Here is a 22,288-nt window from a genome sequence, read left to right as displayed (position 1 = left end):
ATTATACTAGAACTGTTAGGTTATTATCTTTGAAATATACTTAAATTTTTATATTAGTGTAAAATACTCCTTTAATTGGTTATATTTATCTAATTATAAAATGTTAAATGACCCAAAGAAATTTTTACCTAAATTTGTTACTTTTTTTTAACAAGGTGCCTTTTTAAGTGGAATGTACTCATTTATGGAAGTACTTGATAGTTTACTAATGTCTAATCTTTAATCATTTTAATGAAACTATATCAAATCTATAATATTTAGGCACATCTAATTATCATAATACAATTATATAACAATAATATAAATATAAACCTGAAAAAGTTTATCATCATAAACAACTCTCATTTAGAGGTCATCAGTAGGATAAGATTTTTTGGAGGGAGTACAGGAGATTGAACTCAGGACCTTGCACTTGTAAGACAGGTGTGGTAGCACTTAGCTAAATCCCCAGGCTCCAGATAAGATGTTTTTAGAATTTTTACATCTAAGAAGGCTTGCACGCTTAGAAAATGCAAATGCATTTAATATACCATGAGTAGATTTTTTATGCCCAGAATTTCCCTCACTGTCTAGGTGTCTTAAATTACTTTTCTCGTTGCTGAGACAAAAACCGCAACAATCAAAGTTAAAGGGGAAAAGGTTTACTTAGCTCACAGTTTGTAGAGGTTTCAGTCCATAATCAGCTGGCTCCAAAGCAAGGTGGCACAAGAGAGGGGCAATAGTTTGTGGAAGCAGAAGACAGCAAAAGCAACAAGGGAAACTTAACAGCATCTTTCTGCCCCTTTTATTTTATCCATACAACTGGGATTAGGGTAGTGTCAAACCAATCAGTGTACTGGTTTAGTAATCACACACCCTTAGCCCCAGCATCACACACTTTAGACTCAGCCACCTCTGAAAAGGCCCCTATGATCACATGAGGCTTTACGGGGGACATCTAGACAAAAATGAAAATTACATACAACAAGCAATACAGATGATGGGGGTTTGCTAGAGGAAATACTCATCAGCCACAAATTCCATGGAAATATCCTCCATCAAATGGAGTACCCAGTTGTAAGCAACCAAAATAGAACTTAGCTTACGTGACCTGAAAATCTCTGTCCCACAAGGTCAATGTTGCTACTTAACGGTAGCACCATGGACATCAGGTTCTGATAGTCCTAGGGCCAGTTGCCCCTGGACAATGAAATTTCTGTCACTACTAGCAACACCACTTCTCAGCTTCTTCGAATCCCAAGATCCTCTTTCAAAGTTTATAGTAGAATGCATCTAATTGGGTTGGCCAAAGTCCATACTAGCACCCAATCTGCAAGAAAGTCTGGGAAAGCATTTGGACATGTTGGCTTATTTAGTGAATTATAGGCACTGCCTCCTAAATAGACACTTATAGTACAGAATTCACTACATAGGAAGCAAGTCAGTACCCTGGGCACTAGTAAAAGGACAAATGCCTATTGTAGATCGTACTATCACTGTGCTAGGGATAACCATTGTACATTTTCATTTTAATTTTGCAGAAGAGTGCAAATGTTGTTTGCCATTGAATGCTTTGATGAGATTGTTAAAAAATGATTAGTTTGTAGTTGTTTTTACAAACAGATGAATAAAAAAGAAACTAGACAAAATACTTGTTATCTTCTCCCTCTCTCATCATCTAAACTCCAACTAATAAACTCAGCTCACCTTGACTGTCATATCTTCTCTACAGTATTTTTTGCCACTCAGCATGTTCTCTTCCTAGTTACTTCCTACCTCTGGAAGAAATAATTGCTTTAATAAATTATTCTGTACTTCTTGTAATTATTAAAAGTTTACATTGCCTTATGTTTCAAGTAATGGGAAACCACCCTAGCCTCTTCTTCTCCTTAAGACACTGTATCTTTATTTGTAAAACACAAATGTAATTATAAGCCTCACACAGTTATTAGATTAAATGAGATACTATTTACAAAGCACATATGCATAATACCTGGGATTCCTGAGCTTTCCAAATTGATCATGAATGTTTTTTCACATTTGTTTCTTATTATAAGCTCCTTGAAGGTAAGGGTTATATCTTATTCATTTTTTTGTTCTAGTCATGGGGTCTGGGTTCTTCACAAATGTTTATTGAATTACATTGCTTGTTTCTGAACCAAAGCCTGGCCACCATACTTGCTTTTGTATCTCAACTTATAGATCTTTTTAAGACTTTAAAATAAAATGTACTTATTTATTTGTGGTACTGGGGATTAAAAAGCACTAAAATGTCCTTTCAAAATGTAAGTATATAATATCTATCCAATATTTAAGTCTTTTTTATTCAAAAAATCATTAATCATAAATCTCTCCACAGGTCTTCTGCAGTGCATTAAGACAGAAGACAGCATAAGTTTTTCTTATCATGAAACTATCACCAGAAGGGCAATTCAGGCTTTGTATTATTCAATCAATACATCTTACATCATGGCTGCTCATATTTCTTAATCTGAATTCTGTCTGTTCTCTAAAACCTGCCCAACTTCCGATGTATCAAAGGAAACCTTTTATAGCTGCTTGGAATACTCCAACAGATCAATGTCTGAAGAAATATAATGTAACACTGAATCTGCAAATGTTTCAGGTGACTGGAAGCACACTGTCGAAGGCCCGTGGGCAAAATGTCACTATATTTTATCCTAACAGATTGGGATATTATCCTTGGTATACATCACATGGTGTCCCCATTAATGGGGGTCTCCCTCAGAATATAAGCTTGGAAGTACATCTGAAAAAAGCTGGCCAAGACATTGACTATTACATACCTGCTAAAGATTTCAGTGGACTTGCTATTATAGACTGGGAATATTGGCGTCCACAGTGGACTCGGAACTGGAATGCAAAAGATGTTTACAGACGGAAGTCAAAAGAGTTGATTTCTGATATGCAATGCAATGTAAAATCTACTGATATTGAATATTTAGCCAAAGCAACCTTTGAAGAAAGTGCAAAAGAATTCATGATGAAAACCATCAAATTGGGAATTAAAAAGAGACCCAAGGGTCTTTGGGGTTATTATTTATATCCTGACTGCCACAATTATAATATGAATGAACCAAACTATACAGGTTCATGCCCAGAAGAGGCAGTATTGAAGAATAATGAGCTCTCTTGGCTCTGGAATAGTAGTGCAGCTTTATATCCTTCTATTGCTATTAAGAAATCCTTCAGAGACCATGAAACTGTTTTGCACTTCTCAAAATTTCGGGTGCAAGAATCTATGAGGATCTCTACTATGACATCTCATGAATATGCTCTGCCTGTGTTTGTCTACACAAGGCTAGGGTATAGAGATGATCCTTTATTTTTTCTCTCTCGGGTAAGAAGCCTCTTGCCCAATAGTAGGGTTTTTCTCTTTTATCTCTAAAAGAGGTATTTCTTTATTAATTATGCTCTTTGAAGAATACCTGACTAATGGGTTTTTAGACCATAATTCCTCTTTGACTATTAATCCACTTAGACTCTTCATTTATGCAAATTGAATTTTTATTATCTTATTTATTATAATTATTTAAAGAGATGTAATAAGGTAGTAAGGGGTTAAAGTGTGATACAAGAAACTACTACACTTCCTATCCTCTGACTTTGAGTGTATTTTCTTATGATTGGATCATTAGATGTTGTAGAAGATCACTAGAATGGTTTGTGCTAAATAGTTAGAAAATTGAGGAGACTATTTTAAACAGGAATAGTTTGCTCATACATGTGGACATAGAATGAAAGAGATTCCTGCTCTGGCCTCATTATATCAAAGAGGCTTCCTTTTGTGTTGTCTTATAAATGCATAACTTTGAGATATGATAGATAAGAAAGAAGGGAGGTATAACAATGAAGTGTAAATATACTTAACATTTACTCCCTGTATACTTAAGAAATGACAAAGATAGCAAATTTTATGTTTTTTATCATATTAAAATTTTTAGTTTTAAAAAAGATAAAGGATTTGCAAATCTGCAGAAAGTAGGTGAGTCTATAGATATTTAGATATCTGGATTATTGTTGCCTCTATGAGCACAAGTAATGAAAAGTCGACAATGTGGTGTGGTTTTCTAAATCATTGGTGAATGTTTCTGTAAGAATACATTAAAACTTACAGATAGAAATTTTATTCTGTTTATTCCTATTTAAATCACATATGTGGCCAAAGCACATAGATGAGAATAGCATTTATTTTTTTTATTTTTTAAATTATTACTTAAAATCTTTTGTTGGTACATTTTAAGTATACAACACATTTACATTTCTCATTGGGAACTTGTAGCTTTACATGATGCATCTTGATTCTTATTTTTTCCCAATTCCGAGCCCTCCCTGCACCCCCTCCACCCTTCCCTATTTACAAACTCTGTTTCCATTTTTTCCATTTCTCATCATTTTTCCTTTCCCTTCTTTCCTTCCCCCTGCCCTTCCCACTAACCCTACCCCTTTGGACCTTTTCTTCCAATTTTGCCTTATTGATTATTCATTCTAATAATTGGTACATTTTAGGTATACAATATAATAACATTCATCATTGGAAATTCGCACCTTTACATAAGCTCCCTTGGTTCTTATTCTTCACCCTTCCCCAGCTCTCTCTTCAACCCCTCAACCCCTCCCTATTTACAAAGATTTTGTTTCCATTTTTCCATTTCCTCATATTAATTCCATTCCCTTCTTTCCTTTCCCCTACCCCTCCCTCTTCCCCTTCCCCTTTGCTCCTTTTCTTCCTGTTTCACATTATCTATTATACCTTTTAGTCCTTATTTACACTTTCAGTTTCTCACACTAGAGAAACTACTCCGTATTTATACATGTGTGTCCTATTTATTTCACTTAAGAGTATCACCTCAATGTGCATCCATTTAGTTATGTCTCTAATTTCTCATTCCTTATGGCTGAGTAGTACTACATTTTATTTTTTAAAAACCACGTTTTCTTTATCCAGTCTCCAGTTGATGGGCATTTGGGCTGTTTCCAAGTTTTAGCTATCACAAATTGTGCTGCTATGAACGTGGGCACACATATATCACTGTGGTATGACTCTTTTAATTCTTTGGGGAAGATCCCCAGCAGGGGAATAGCTGGGTCAAATGGGACTTCCAGTCCTAGTTCTTTGAGGTATCTCCACACTGATTTCCACAGTGCTTGCACCAGTCGACACTCCCACCAGCAGTGGAGCAGGGTTCCTCTTTCCCCACAGACCTGCCAGCATTTGCTATTGGTTGATTTCATGATAGTAGCCATTCTTTTTGGAGTGAGGTGGAATCTCAACATTGTTTTCATTTGCATCTCTCAAATGATCAGTGATGATGAATATTTTTTCATGTATTTATTTGGTATTTCTACTTCTTTGTCTGAGAAATGTCTGTTCATTTTAGATGCCCATTTTTGGATTGAGTCTTTAAATTTGGGAGGTCTGATCTTTTTAAGTTCTTTATAGATTCGAGATAGTGGACTTTTGTCTGAGAAACAGCAGGTGAAGATTTTTTTCCCCACATTGCGGGTTGTCTCTTCACACTGCTGTGGTTTCTCTTGCTGTGCAGAAGCTTTTTAATAAGAAGAGATGCTACTTGTTGATTGTTTGTGCTAGTTCATGGGCAACTGAGGTTTTGTTCATAAAATGTTTTCTTACACCAATGTCTTCAAGAGCTCTACCTAACCTCTGTTCCAGATGGTTCAGCGTTTCTATTTTAATATTTAGATATTTAATCCATTTTGATTTTAGTTTAGTTCATGGCAAGAGATATAGGTCCAGTTTTAATCTTTGGCAAGTTGAAGCCCAATTTTTCCAGCACCATTTATTAAAGAGGCTATCTTTCCTCCAGTGAGGGTGTTTGGCTCCTCTATTAAAGATGAGATGGCTGAGTGTGTCTGGAATTGTTTCTGCATCTTCTAATCTGTTGCACTGGTCCTCAGGTCTGTTTCTTTGCTAGTGCCACGCTGTTTTATCACAGTAGCTTTGTAGTATAGTTGCAAGTTGGGGATTGTGATACCCCCCTGCCATGTCTCTGTTATCTAGAATTGCTTTTGCTATTCTGGGTCTCTTCTTGTTCCAAATTAATTTTTGGATTGTTTTCTCAAGGTCTGTGAAGTATGCTGGTGAAATTTCAATTAGGATTGCATTGAATCTATATAGCAGTTTTGGAAGTATGGCCATTTTCACTATATTGATCATTCCTACCCAGGAGCAAGGGATGTCTGTCCATTTTATGATATCATCTTCAATCTGTCTTTTCAGAGTGCTATAGTTTTCAGAGAAGAGATCTTTGATTTCTTTCATTAGGTTGATTCCTAGGTATTTCAGTTTTTTGAATGCTATTGTGAAAGGAATTATTTGCCCTATTTCTCTCTCAGTGAGTCTGTTATTCATGTAGAGGAAAGCTATTGATTTTTGTGTGTTGACCTTGTAACCAGCTACTTTACTGAATTTGATTATGAAGTCTAGAAGACTTTTGGTGGAGTTCTTGGGGTCTTCTATATAGAGTATCATGTCATCTACAAATAATGACAATTTGACTTCTTCATTTCCTACCTTTTTTCCTTCTATTTTTTTCTTTTGTCTAATTGCTATGGCTAATGTTTCCAAAACTATATTGAACAAGAGTGCTGATAGTTGACTTCCTTGTCTTGTTCCTGATTTTAGTGTGAAGGATTTCAGTTTTTGACCATTTAGTATGTTACTGGCTGTTGGTTTTTCATAGATGGCTTTTATCAGTTTGAGGAAGAGACGATCTATTCCAATTTTTTGTAGGGTTTTTATTATAAATGCACGTTGGATTTTGTCAAATGCTTTTTCTGTGTCTATGGAAATAATCATATGGTTTTTGTCATTGGCTCTATTGATATAGTGCATTACATTGATTGATTTGCATGTGTTGAACCATCCCTGAATCCCTGGGATGAATCCCACTTGGTCAGGGTGCATGATCTTCTTGATGATCTTCTGCATTCTGTTTGCCAATATCTTATGAAGGATTTTTACATCTATGTTCATTAGTGAGATTGGCCTATAGTTCTCTTTTTTGGTTGGGTCTTTCTCTGCTTTGGGGATCAAGGTGATGCTTGCTTCCAGGAATGAATTTGGGAGTATTGCTTCCCTTTCAATTTCATTGAAGAGTTTAAACAGTATTGGCAGTAGTTCCACTCTAAATGTCTTGTAGAATTCAGCAGTGAAGCCATCAGGGCCTGGGCTTTTCTTAGTTGATAAGTTTTTAATTACATTTTCAATTTCATTGTTTGATATTGGGTTGTTTAGAATTTTTAGGTCTTCCTCATTCAACTTTGGTAATTCATATGTATCAAGGAATCTGTCCATTTCCTCTGTGTTTTCCATCTTATTGGCATATAGGTTCTGGAAGTGGGTATTGATGATCCTCTGGATTTCTGCTGGGTCTGTTGTAATTTCACCCTTTGCATTCCTAATTGCATGGATTTGTGTCTTTTCTTTCCTTTTACTCACAAGGTTGGCTAAGGGTTTGTCAATTTTGTTGATTCTTTCGAAGAACCAACTCTTGGTTTCATTGATTTTTTGTATTGTTCTCTTAGTCTCCATTGCACTGATTTCTCCTCTGATCTTTATAATTTCCTCCCTTGTATGAGATTTGGATTTGTCCTGCTTTTCTTTTTCTAGAATCTTGAGGTTCAGCATCAGGTTGTTTAATTGGGCTCGTTCTGTTTTCTAATATGTGTATTCACTGCTCTGAATTTCCCTCATAAGACTGCTTTCATTGTATCCCATTGATTCCAATATGTTGTATTGTCATTGTTATTTAATTGAAGGAACTGTCTGATTTCTTCTTTAATTTGCTCTGTGACCCATTGGTTATTCAGAAGTGTGTTGTTCCATTCCAAGTGTTTCTGAAATTTTTCCAGTTTATTTTGGTATGGATCTCCAATTTCATCGCACTATGGTCTGGGGATGACTTCAATTCCTTTGCACTTACTTAAACATGTTCTATTAGCAAGTATGTGGTCTATTTTGGAGAATGACCAATGTGCAGCTGAGAAGAATGTGTATTCTGATTTTGGTGGGTGGAACACTCTGTAAACATTTGTTCAAGAGTTCGATTGAGTTCTAGTATTTCATTACTTATTTTTTGTCTACTTGATCTATCTATTTGTGACAGTGGGGTGTTGAGGTCCCCCACTACAATTGTATTAGTGCATATATGACTTTTCATTTCCAATAGTATTTGTTTTACTTAGTTGGTTACACTAGTGTTTGGAGCATAGATATTTATGTTTGTCATCTCTTCCTGTTGGATTGTTCCCTTTACAAGTATTTAGTGTCCTCTTTGTCTCTCTTAATCAGTGTTGGTTTGAAATCTACTTGATCTGACAAGAGGATAGCTAGTCCTGCTTTTTCTTGGGTTCCTGTTGCCTAGAGTATTGTTTTCCACCCTTTAACTTTCAGTCTATAAGTTTCATTTTTTAATTAAGTGTGTTTCTTTTTTGCAGCATATTGTTAGATTTTGCTTCTTGACCCATTCTGCCAGTCATTTACTTTTGATTGGTAAATTGAGACCATTAACATTGATCATTATAACTGAAACGTATTGACTTATCCTTGTCATGACTTTTTGTTTTTGTTGGGTTCTCCCCCTTTTCATTTAATTTCTTGTTGCACCAGATGGGTTCATTCTGCTTTGTTTCCTGCAATTGTGATCCTCATTGTCTGTTCCTAGGATATTGTCTAAAATTCTTTGGAGTGCTGGGTTGGTATTCATGAAGTTCCTAAGGTGCTCTTTGTCATGAAAGTATCTTATTTCTCCAACAATTTTGAAAGATAGTTTTGCAGGGTACATCAATCTGGGTTGGAGGCTGTTTTCTTTTAGGGCTTGAAATGTGTCGCTCCAAGCCCTTCTTGCCTTGATGGTTTGTGTTGAGAAGTCTGCTGTGATTCTGATGGGCTTTCCTTTGTATGTGATTTGTTTCTTTTCTCTAACTGCTTGTAGAACTTTGTTCTTCTGTTGTGTTTCTGGAATCTTAACAATTATATGCCTATGTGTAGAATTTTTTTTGATCAAGGCTATTTGGAGTCCTATATGCCTCACTTATCTGTATATCAAGCTCTTTTCCCCTGGTTGGGAAGTTTTCTGCCATTACTTCTGTGAAGAGATTTTTATGTCATCTGCACTCTCTCCTGTTTCTTCATTGACTCCAATCAGTCTTATGTTATTCTTCTTTGCATCATCTAGCAGCTGCTGGATTGATTTCTCACATTCCCTTATAATTTTGAAGCAATTTTTCTTTTCCTGGTCACTAATTGCAATCTTATCTTCTATATCTGAAATTCTGTCCTCACATTGGCTCATTCTGCTGTGTAGACTTTCAATGGAGTTTTTCATCTCCTGGAAATCTATTTGCATCTGTTTTATGGATTCCATTTGTTTCCTATGTTGGGATTCCATCATGTTCCTCAGCTTCTCTCTAGATTTATTAATCATGTCTTGCACTACTAGCACAATCTCTGCTGTTATCTGAGAAATTATTTCTGATTTCATTTTTTCCAGATCTTCTTTTTTTTGCCAGTTCAGTGAGTCCAAGTGGTTGAGTATCAGAGTGTTCCATCTCATTTCCCTTTGGGGTTCTTCTAGGTGATCTGGAAGTCTGGTTTTAAGACTTATTTACATATCTTCTCATTTCGATGGTGAGTGGGGGGGTGTTCTGTTGGAGCCCACGTGGCTCACCTCCTCTGAGCTGGGAGAGGTGGGACAGTGGCTCAGAAGCCCCTTTCTCTGGGCCAGGATCAGTGGGATGGTAGCTCAGAATCCCCTACCTCTGGGCCAGGTCCGTCCCAACGCCCTGGAAGCCCCTTCCTCTGGGCTGGGAGCGGCGGGACAGCAGAGAGTAATATTTAAAGTAGGTTAACTTTCAGCTAGATTTTCTCCACCTTTTCTACTGTATGTACTTAAACAGAAACTTCTAGGAGAAGTTGTGGATACCGTAACCTTCAGATTTAGATAATCTTGTGTTAACTTAATACATTGCGAAGACTGGAGATGAGTTCAGGTCTCGTATTTGTGCAATAGTGATGCTTTAAGATATTACTGGAAGCCAAGAATTTTATATATTTTAATATAGGCATTTCTTTTACAAGTTTCAACTTACCAGGCTATGTTAAAATACAAAAATGTTCTCAGTGTTGGACATACAAAGGAGGAGGCTTAGGGAACCCCAGGTATGGGCTTTGCTGTGACCAGTAGATATCTGTGGCACTTACAGGGAGAAATAGCACAAATACATGAAATGTGCCTTTGACACTATGCGTGACATGAGAAAAGAAAATTTTCATGTGTGCTGATGTTCATACTACCCAGAAAAATCAGCCATGAATAATGGAATTAATTGTGATAGAAGAGCAGTATTATCAGGAAGGTTTTAAAAGTTATATCAAAGCTTTTACAAAATAATTCTAACTCTGAAATGTAAAGTAAAATAGCATTTTTTGTGAAATTCCTTTTTTATGTTTTTATGTTTTCAAACAAGTTTAGTGATAATAAATTTACTTTTGCAAGAATCAATAAACTTTGAAGAGTTAAGTATTCATTCAAAAGATTAGTTTAGACTACTGGTGCATTCTGTCCATACTACAAATCTTGAGTAAACTTTCTTTAGTAGCAGTAGTCTCAGAAATACTTCTTTTCTCTCTCAGGAAAAAATGAAACACTTTTGTTCTCATCTCATTCTGTATCATTCCCTTTACTGAAAAGTAAGTGTTTTAGCTATCACTATATCGACCATTGTACTCTCCATCATAAAAATCTGCTCACAAAATTTCAGAAACCAAATATTTATTTGCACCAAACTCTAAATGACTACAGGTTCCAACTCTGACATTTTTAGTGTCTGCATTTTAGAATGCATACACATAGAGTTGAGATTAGAAAAAAGTTTTACCAGTGAGCAACAAATCTATTAATCCTCCTGGACCTCAAAATCTCAGTGTCTTAATATAAAAAATGGGACAATATCACCTACCCTATTTATCTAGCAGAAGTATTATGAAAATCAAATGAGAAAGAGTATATGAAAATTTTAAACACTACAGAAGTACATTGGTAAGGCTATTGCTTTTTGCTTGGTGTAAAAAGCTTAAATTCAATCATGAGATATGTAAGAATGGAATCTCAGGCAGCAGTCATAGCTTGGGGGAATGATTGGGAGGCAGTAACACTTCATTTCACATGGAAGATTGCCTAACCTACCTACATATAAATGTGACCTAACTATAACCTGATGCTGTGTTTTATAAAAATAATGGAAGGAGTTTCTTTGGCTATAGATTTTAAAATCTTTGTTACTGTAATTAATTAGTATTCCTTCTGGTTAACATACAAAGGGAGATGAGTAGTAGGGCTCCAACTCCCCCCAGTGGGCACCTCACTTACAGGTACTCTGGTGTCAGGGCTGAAACCCAAGGGTGGAGGATGACCCCTCTGGGTATTCCTACCCTTGACTTCTGAAAACTTGGCTTGAGACCTAGGGTCCTGAGCAGGAACAAAGCAGCCCTATGCAACACTGGGATCTGGGTGGTTCACGTTCACTACCTCTTCTGTTCCTTTACTTCTTTCATGTGACACCATCCATGTGGCTCCTGCTCTCCTAAAGGCAATTTTCTGTGACCTCAGTGTTAGGATCCTTGGTTTTCTGATTCCCAAAACACAGCTGCTCTGTAATTCATTAGGTACCCTGACAGTGTGAACTAATATGGTGAGAGATTTTCTTTAATAACTGCTATTCCTCCTTATCTCTAGTCAATATGTGCTTGAGAGCTTACCATTTTTAATCATTCCCAATATATTTTTTTTGATAAGGACTATATTAATTACCTTTCTGTCACTGGGGCAAAGTACTTGATATACATATATACAATGTGAAGGAGAAAAGTTTTATCTTGACTCATGGTTTCAGCCCATGGTTAGTAGGTTACAAGGTGCAAACATCATGGCAAAGGGCATGGTGGAGGAAAGCTGCTCACTTATGGTAGTCAAGAAGCAAATAGCAAGGGAAACTGCTAATGAGTTTATCCTAATAAACTAGGAAATAAACTATATATAGTCATTCCTTATGTTTCTACTACAATGACCTATATCCATGTTAACTTGTAAAAACTAAACAATAATTTTTAGGAGAGCAAAATCAAAGTTCCTCTTGCTAAAATCTTTTTTTCATCTATTTTAACCATATTGGGAAAAAATCCTGATGGTTTTGTTATTACTACATGAATCATAAATGAAACTCATTAAATCCCATACTTTGAAATTAAACATAGATTATTTCAGGGACCAAATACAAAGGTTGGACAAAATCACAGCCTGGAACCCTTTAACACTGTCCTCTTGCTTTGGAATAAAAATGAAAAAATCCCAACAAAGTCACTGCAGAGGTGCAGTTCCACATGGACATAAGTGGGGATGTAAAAGAAAACTGGCTAAGGGCATCGTATATGGAGAAGGAAAACCTTTGGCTTCTGTTTATGGATTATATGCATATAGTTTGTGGATGTATATCCTTCATCAACTTCAAATAACATTTTTCATAATAATTTACCAGCTAATTGTCTTCAAAATAAAATCTTGAATGGCAAAATGTGAATTTTTCTTTAAAAATATTTGAATGCTTTTGCATATGGAGTATAATTTTAAACATTAGTTTATTACATCTTTGTATTACTCTAAGAAAGTGGGAAATAATGTCTATGGAGTATATACATTTGATTCCAGCCCTATATAAGGAACTCAGCCTCTAATCCTAATCCCTATTCAGCTGTTTTAAATTCAAATGAATAATGAACTCTACTCTCTTCAATCTAGCAAGATCTAATTAATACCATAGGAGAAAGTGCTGCCTTGGGAGCTGCAGGCATTGTTATCTGGGGAGACATGAATTTAACTTCATCAGAGGTAAGTCAGTACCTTGAGGGTGTGTTTAATGTTTTTTTTTGTAGAGCTCATTTTAATCAAAGTTCTCATGACCATGGTGGTAAACCAGCTTTAGAATAAAAGTCCAAATCAGTGCCTGGTACATAAACTGGGCTCAGTAAATACTATTAACTTTTGTAAACATACAGTAGTATATAATCTTGATATTGACATTTGTTGGATATTTATTATGTGCTAAAAGTGTAGCTAAGAGATTCTTTGGATTTGTTCACTTACTGGTCATATGGCATACTGACTGTCATGGACATTGATAGATGAAGAGAAAAGACATGAAATCTAATCAGGGTAACAGCTAGTTAGGCTGGTTATGGCAATGACTACAGACAGTATGATGCTGGAGTTCCTGAATTGAACCACTACATGAAATGTGTGTATCCTATTTTAGGAAGTAGACACAGATGGTAAGTTTTTAATCATCATATTGAAATTGTTTTTTCTCTACAGATAAATCAGCTGAAAATTAATAGCATTTAAAATAAGATTTAAATGTCTCTTCAAATTTCTCCCAGCTGAGATACTATTTACTCCATGAAATCCTCCTAGTTTCCCCAAATTGCATTAATCATAATCTCTTATGTATTTCCAAATGTTGTTTGTTTATATCACTATACACTACCTTTTGCCTTGAATTATACTTGTATTCTCAACACTTTTGATGGAACTGAATTTTTTTCCCAAGCCCATGATGATCTGACAATACTCTTAGAATTTCACAAGCTCAATTTATTGCTGCAGGGACATTGTTCATGAAAATTTTTCTATCTAGTGAATAGTAGATAGAAACTAAGAGGTTTAATTTCTTACCTTCTAGTTGTAATATTTCCAACAGAGCCCCTGTGTGGCCTCAGCATGCAGTTGCATACACAAGCCAAGGTAGCCTCTGTTTAGAAGACAATAGAAACCACACACAGAAAAATTACCTAATCAGTCCTACAAGCTTGCTTGTGTTTGAGTTTATACATAAAAGTGTAGAACCCACAATAATTGATGTTGAAGCATAATTAACAGGAACATCCTGAAGTCTACCAATTGATGTTTTACAATAAGCAGCGAAATATGATGATTCACATTCTAACACAACCATGAGAGGCATCACAGTTCTGCAAGTTCTGCCCAAGAACAGTAATTATGGCATGATTTCTAATTTGTGTTTTTTCTTTTCCTTTTCACAACCATTAATTTTAGAGTTAGAAGAAGGGAGGAAAAGGGTGTAAATTGGCGGAAGGGGAGGTCTCCTGTCACTCTAGGGGCCACTTGAAAGTTCAGTTCTCTGTCCAACTATGACATGACTTCATCTCCTGTCCCTTGGACCTCTTTCATTTCTGATCTGAGACCCTGTGTTATAACACACATGAGCCTCTGAGTTCACCAACTAGAACCAAGCCACCAAGGTTTCAGTTAAGTCCAAAGTGCTGCCTCGTGGGTCCAAAAGCTTTAACCATGTCAGTTCTGGAAGCATGCTATAATCCGTTTCTTTTTACATTTCTAGGAGAACTGCACCAAGGTGAATCAGTTTTTGAGCTCTGATTTTGGGAGCTACATAGTCAACATGAGCACAGCAGCTGAGGTGTGCAGCCTTTATCTCTGCAGGAATAATGGGAGATGCATACGGAAGACATGGAATGCTTCAGATTACCTCTACTTGAATAATGAAAGCTACCACATAGAGATATCTGAGGATGGAGAATTTTCTGTGAAGGGCAATGTGACTGATGCAGACCTGGCCATGATGAAAGAAAAATTTTTCTGTCATTGTTACCAAGGATATGAAGGGGCTGACTGTCGAGAAATAAAAGAAGCTGATGGAAGTGCTGGACTTTCCTCCTGTTCTGGTTCACCAATGACACTATGTTTGCTATCTTTAGCAAGCTACCAAAACATTCAGGTGGGAGCTCATTAAGTTTAAAGGAAATTATGCAGCCTTTAAAGTAGACTGCTAGTGAGGAGATGAAATTTAAAACATTTTTTTCTCTTATGAGAGGTATTATAAGCAGATATTATGGATATTATTTAACATAAATAGCAACCTTTTACTTTACCATTCATTTGGTTAGAAATCAGACCCAGGAATACAAATTAGCATACTCCTTTTCCTTACTGAATATTTAAGTTGTATTTAAAATAAAGCTAATATATTTCAATCTTTTCATGAATGTACCTACACAAATGTGTACGTATAAACATTTTTATTAATTTCAAAGTCTGTTTTTCCAGATAGCAATTTATTCAAGGATAAGTTACTAAGTAATGATATGATTCAACCAAGTCACTTCAAGGCATGACCTGGTTAATTGGTTGAACAAAAGGAACAAATACAGAGTTTGCAATTCAGCCTCAGGTCTACCCTAAGCTTCTGCTTCCACCTGTACTCACTAAGTACAGAATCATTCCTGATGAGTATTCTCATGAGGGGGCAGGGACTGAGGAAAGGGGACCTGTTCCTTGCTTATAACAAAAGTATCTATTCAATATGCTGCCTCTTCACTTCACATGGCCCTTTCTCATACAGACCCTGGCCATCTGAATGTTTTACTTTGAGATAATAGTCTTATCTTTCTAGGCTGACAGTGCTTTAGATCTAAAAGCTGAAGCCATGTTAATAAAACTGCATTTGGTGACTTTTGCAAGCAAAAATTACTGTTGAAAAAAGCTTTAATAAATGATATCTCAGGAACCCAGAAGTGCTGCTGAAAAGGAGGCCTATAAGAAGTTATTTTTTTGCCCCTCCTTTTCCTCCTATATGCGCATTTTAGTAGAGTATTGAGAGTCACTTTGAATTTGATTTAAATAATGGTTTTACTATCTGGTTGTATTTCTCTAGAAGTGTTATTTATATTACCTATTTTGTCATCTGAAATTTGGCAACATAATTCTTACTGTAGTAAATTATTCTGAGGAGTAAATGCAATAAGACATCTCTTGTGTATGTGGGCTTTTAGTACATGTTGTTGATTCACAATAATCTCTTGATCACCAAAGAATGGAACAGCTCAGGATAAAACAGAGTCTTGGTCAATCTTGCCATGTTGTATTTATAATCATTTTTGCATTGTATTGTGCTCTTGAGAGACATGTTCAATGGATAGGATTGTCTTCCCCTGAAGACAATGTAATTGGAAGATAAATTCAATGTATGCTGTTGGCAAAGAAGGAAAGAAAGTTGATTCAACTTCCTCTGCCCCTTTTGTCTTTCTGTGAAATATTTGCAATGTAAGTGAATTCTGGGTCCCTGCCCGTCAGAAATTACTGACATTGTTGAGGTCTAATTTCTACAAACAAAACAAAAAAGCCTTTGTAATACTATGAAAGAGAGGTGTTATAAAAGATTTCCTTTTTAAATAATTAAACTTATTTTCTTATAAATAATGTTATCCATTTATAGAAAAAATTTTAAATAGAAAAAATAATAAAATTTCCTAAAACTGTAATATAAACTGATAAATATTGGTGTATTTCTAACATTTTTTCTAAGGACTTTTTTATATCATTGTAATAACATATGCATATTTTTGTATCCTGCAGTTTTCACTCGATTTAAGTAATTTTCATATTATTTTTAATAGCCACAGATGTCATTTAAAAGTCATTTTAAAGCCACATAATAGTTTATGAACTGGATGTACCATAATTTAAATTAAAAATTTCCTGTATTTTTTTAAATGTCAAAACTTACTATTTTCACTTCCTCAGAAAAGACTTTCCAGATCACCACCCCTCAATTCATTCATTCATTCATTGACCAATTTGTTCATTAGTCTATGTATTGAATATTACCTCTTATCAGGCACTGTCTAGACTTTATAATATATCCCTGAACAAAACAAATCCCCCTGCTTTTTTAGAACTTACATTTTAGAAAGACATTAAACACAGAAATAAACAATTTATATTATATGTTAGAAGGAGATAATACCTATGGGGAAGAAAATAACAGTAGAAAGCAGAATAGGAGTAGGTGGGATTTCCTGTACATTGAGCCTCATGGGGAAGAAGAGAGTTAACCTTGAAGATACTTGGGGGAGGCAAATGAGACACCTAGGTAGATGAGCTAGCTGGTATCAATTTGAGAGTGAGCCTGGTGTATTTAAGGAAGAGAAAAGGAGACACCAAGAATGGAATGTTTCCCTTCACCATCAATTTCCTTTGCTTATTCTTTGGCAGATGGCACTTATCACCGTGTGAGATAGAATATATTGTATGTCTACTTTCTGATTTCCATCACTAGAACATGAGCTAGGAAAATGAAGACTTCATTTTGTTCACTGCTAGAACACTAATTGCTGCAATTCCTGACACATAGTAGGTGTTTACAAAATGTTAGATGAGTGATTCAGAAACCTGAGTCAGTGGAACCTATAAATATAATTTTTAAATTTTTTACTTTGCATATTACCAGTGAGTTTTTGTACAGTCATTCTCAAAAATTACTCTTCTACTCTTATCCTAGCACAATAACCTAGGAAATGACATAGTCTAACACCCTTGTGAAGAGTTGAACCTTGGAAAGAATAAATCACTCAACAAACTCAAACAGCCAGTTTGTAAAACTACCTGATCTGGGATCCTGGTTGCCAGATTTTCTTTTTTTTTCCCCTCATATATTGATGGTAGAAATATAAAATGGGGGAGGGGTAGGGAAGGAGAAATAAAAAGAATTAAGATGTATTATATACATGTACACCCCTTGATGAATGTAATCATTATGTACTGCAAATATATGTACTAATAAAAAAAATAAAAAATGGTACAGGCATTATGGAAAATAGTTTTGTAGTTTCTCAAAAAGTTAAACATAGAATGATCCAACAATTCCATTCCTAAACATATATTTGAAAGAATTTTGAAAGCAGATATTTAAGCAAATATTGTACACAAATTCTCCTAATATTTATTATTCACAATAGTCACAAAATGTAAACAACCCAAATGTCTATTACTTGATGAATGAATGTGATATAAACAAAATGTGATATAATCCATACAAAGAAATATTATTTTCTCATAAAAAGTACTGATACATGCCACAACATGGATGAGCTTTGAAAGCTTTATGCTAAGTAAAAGTGGCCAGACAAAAAGATCACTTAGCATGTGACCACATGTATGTGGAACATCCAAAATGGTAAATTCATAGAGAAAGAAAGCAGACTAGAGGTGCCTGGGCTAAAGGAAGAAGTGGGGAGATGGAGAGTGATTATTTTTTCTGGAGTGGGGTTAAAGATGTCAAATGTTTTGGATACAGCATTGTACAGCATTGTGACTATACTAAAAGCCACTGAATTGCTCACATTCAAATAATGGTTAATTTTTATGGATTTTGAAAAATACATAGAAATATGTATATATAGAAACAGACGTGTATCCATCTCTATGTTGCAATGCAGGTCAATTTCTTCACCTTAAAAGTTCCCCGGGTACATCTCTTTTTTTTTTTAATTTTTAAAATAACTTTACTATCAAACACACACACATACAAAAAATTAAAACCATTCAAAGAAGAACAATGGAAGGGGAAAAAAAACTACCATAATATTCAAATACAGTAAAATTCAACCAAAACAAAGCTGAAAAGCACTTAAACATTTTTCCATATAACTTAAAAAAGTGTCTCAAGCACCAACAAGACACCAGAGGATGTGATTTGTTTCAGAAAGATCCCCAAACCAACACTAAACAAATAATGATCTGGAAAAAAGCTCCAGTTAGCAGACTCCTCATAATCCAAACTTCTCCCTAATTTAAATTTCGATATAGCCATATGACACCAATGGAAACACAATCCGAGATGGCAGATTTTCTTTTCATCCTAATTTTGTCTTACTTTTCTTGTAATGAAATCTAAAATATTAATTCTGGTTTTAACTGTGAATTTAATGAACTTTTGTTTATTTTAATATGGGCTGTTACTACTGGTTATGTTTAGCCCAAATCCAGACTTCCAGTTGCAGATTCTCTATCAATTTAATTTGTTTTGGCTCACTGCTCTGGGACAGGAAATCTACCTTCTAAACTGTTTCATGACTTGAGTTTCTTAAGATTATTCTAACTTCCCTTAATGAAAACAGTAAGATATTTACTCAGTCTCTAATTTTTTTGTGTTCTCTTTATAAAAAGGAGGTAATAATAATATCATATCTTTTTATAAAGATTTAATGATATAAAAAGGTAGCATAGCATAAAAACTGGCACCTAAAAATCTCCAACAGATGTTAGCTATTATTGTAAAGTGCTTTGACTATTAACTCATAAAAAATGTGATAGGGAATTTTAAAAATTTGAAGTAGAATTATTTACACATGACTCAGAGTAGTAATAGCACTTAATAGTGTCATGCCTGGCCTGAATGAGACCTTTGCAAAGCAAACAGGCCACTCTCAACAAGCAAAAAGCTATTCTCAGTAAACAAAATGGCCATAAAGAAAAATTAGGACAGAATATACAATCTTCTCAGAGCCAGGAAGTCCAGTGATTGCACCCTTGTGCTGACCATTCTTGGACCCCCAATCATAAACATTTCTTGGGATCATAGCTCCCTTTTCAAGCACTATATAAGCCTCATTCCCTTCCCTGTTAACTGCTGATACTTCTCTCTCAATGTTAGCCCATACACCCACAGATAAAATCTCACCCAGCTAGTTGCTGATATTTCTCTCTCAATTTCAGCCCATCCACATGCAGATATAATAAATTCAGCTCTTCCCAGCTAGCTGCTGAAATGTGCCCCTGATTACAGTTTCTGTTCACTGGAATAAACCTTCTTTTTTCTCAAAGCCTATCTCTGAGTAGCCTCGCGTGCCCTGTTTATAACAAATAGCACACAGAAGTATCCAGGCCTTGAAGCTTTTCTTTTGACTCCAAAGAAGAAACATCATGGTGGAAAGGTGTGGCTTAGTTCATAGTGGCAGGGAACAGAGCAGGGAAATAGTGACGGAGAGGAAGGTTCAAGGATCCAGACATAGATGCTAGCCCCGTACCTCTATAATCCATTAGACTCACCTAGAAATGTGCTCCACCAATCCCTGGGGTGGATCCAAGTGCCAATCCACGTTGATCCCCCCTAAACTGCTATGATATTTATTTAAAATAATTAAAATCAGGAGGCTGGAGGTTTAGCTGAGTAGTAAAGTGCTTGCTTACCACAAACAAGGCCCTGGTCTTGATCCCCACCATGGAAAAAAAAGCAAAGAATAATTTAAACAAAATATCTTCTGTTTACTGAAACATTATGTGGAAATAACCTAATGGTCCCACAACAGAAGAATGAAAAGAAAAAAGATGGTAAATGTATTACCTGTTGTATTGTTTGTATATACCTACTATAACAGTGTCACTTTCACTGAAGAGCATTTTAATTCTAATTTGTATGTGTATTCTTGCAATTTATAGAGTTGAGAAATCTATCCTATTTTCTTTACTACTAAATAAGGTAGAAAAATAGTGCAGAACAATGATAACAATAGTTTCTGGCCATAACTATGTCCTGAACAGTGGGCACATTTTCATATCTTTCCTTTTTTTTTTTTGGTACCAGAAATTGAATTCAGGGACTCATGCTTAACAGGCACATGCTGCACCACTGAGTTACATTCCTGGCCCTTCATTTCCATTGTTCATCATTTACTGACAGAAACTTCCTGAAGGTTGGAGACTGACTTGTTCACTCTTGAACATCAAGCCCAAGGTCAGACTAGGCTTTTTGTAAATGTTTGTTTAATAAAACCAAGAATAGTAATTCAATTCTTCTGATTAGACATCTACATAATATGGAGAACTATGATCAAATATATACATTGAACCACCCCCCAACATGAAGCTGGGTGTGTGTGTGGGGGGGCTGTGGCAAAAGGAGTGAGGCATATGAAAATGATCAAAGAATGTTATGTGGTAGTATAAATTTTCCAGAATGAAACTCATTAATCTGGATAACCATTATTCACTAATAAGAAATAAGTGAAAACAAACAAGTAAATAAAACTCATGAAAAGATATATCATCAAAAGTAAAACCAACCAACCAAGCAAACAAATAAACAAAATGTTCCTGTTCCTATCACCTATGATTGAATCAAATTCTCATGCTGATGTGTGTTTTTAAAAAGTTCTTCAATTGACTATAACATGAATTCTTAGGGGAAAATACATTAAAATAAATAAAAGAGGCCATTCCACTGCTCCCGGCCCAGAGGAAGGGGCTTCTGGGCTGCCATTTCACTGCTCCCGGCCCAGAGGAAGGGGCTTCTGGGCTGCCCTTCCACCACTTCCAGTTCAGAGGACATGAACAGGATCACCCCCACCCCACCCCACCCCCGTTGAAATGAGAAGACATGTAAACAAGTCTCAAAACCAAACTTCCAGATCACCTACAGCAACCCTAAAGGGAAATGAGATGTAACACTCTGATACTAAACCACCTGGACTCCTGGAACTGGCAATAAGAGAGGATCTGGAAAAAATGAAATCAGAAATAATTTGTCAGATAACAGCAGAGATTGTGCTAGTAGTGCAGGGCATGATTAATAAATGTAGAGAGGAGCTGAGGAACATGATGGAATCCCAACACAGTATTTCAGCACAGCTATTTGGTTCTCTTAGCTTTACCAGCCTTCCCAATTTTATGCAGACTTTACAAAAGACAGTGGGTTTACTTTCTTTCCAAAGAAATTCCAATGTGAACACTTGAAATAAACAGAAGGCAATTCTAGTGTCACCAGGTTTAAGAGTAAGACAGAAACAAGGTATAATAAGATATCCAAAATTATTTAGATCTCAAACTCTAGAAAGAAAAATAAAAGAAAATCATTTAGAAAACTGTTTTGGATATATCATCATTCTTAAAGACAGCCAGATATATTCTTGAAAAAAAGATAGAAATGAATATTTCTATTTAATCTGTGTTATTTTCCATTGTACCACAGCAGTTTTACAAACCTTGATGTGAGAAGAGTTAGCTTTTGCAAACTGGCAAACCTGGTTGTTACAAAAGTGGTTTGTTCAAGTTCACCTGATACCTTTCATAGACTGGTAGCTTTATGATTAACAATGGTTCTCTAAATATTCAATAGCAAGGTCTATATCATAAACAGTAATTATTTATATATAAAACATATAGTAGTATCTTTCAGAGTCATGCTGAATGTTCTGAAATCCAATGAAACCTACTCAAATAATCTGTAATCCTGATACTTTCTAACAATTTGGTCCTAAAGCTTCACATTTTAGAAACAAACAAAAAGTCTGTCACTGAAGGAATCTGCTGAATGTTCTGAACATCAGGAGAGGACATAACTGAGGAGATGGCTACACAAGAAACCCTGGGGCCTGCACATCACAGGGCCACTTTGG

At 35.5% G+C, this 22,288-nt stretch overlaps 1 protein-coding gene across 1 annotated transcript; it reads left to right on the top strand.

Moving 5' to 3' along the window:
- The first annotated feature begins 2,386 nt into the window (after positions 1-2,386).
- On the top strand, positions 2,387-14,847 carry Hyal4 (hyaluronidase 4). The gene is made up of 3 exons (XM_004856471.2): positions 2,387-3,340; positions 12,819-12,908; positions 14,437-14,847. The coding sequence occupies exons 1-3, from the start codon at positions 2,387-2,389 to the stop codon at positions 14,845-14,847; spliced, it is 1,455 nt and encodes a 484-aa protein (XP_004856528.2).
- Positions 14,848-22,288: the final 7,441 nt, after the last annotated feature.

The sequence above is a fragment of the Heterocephalus glaber genome, unplaced genomic scaffold (assembly GCF_053883595.1).
Source record: "Heterocephalus glaber isolate CG9 unplaced genomic scaffold, H.glaber_assembly_v1.0 deba00000546, whole genome shotgun sequence".
NCBI lineage: Eukaryota > Metazoa > Chordata > Mammalia > Rodentia > Bathyergidae > Heterocephalus > Heterocephalus glaber.
The sequence above is the reverse complement of the archived record's forward strand: the minus strand, read 5'-3'. Positions and strand labels throughout refer to the sequence as shown.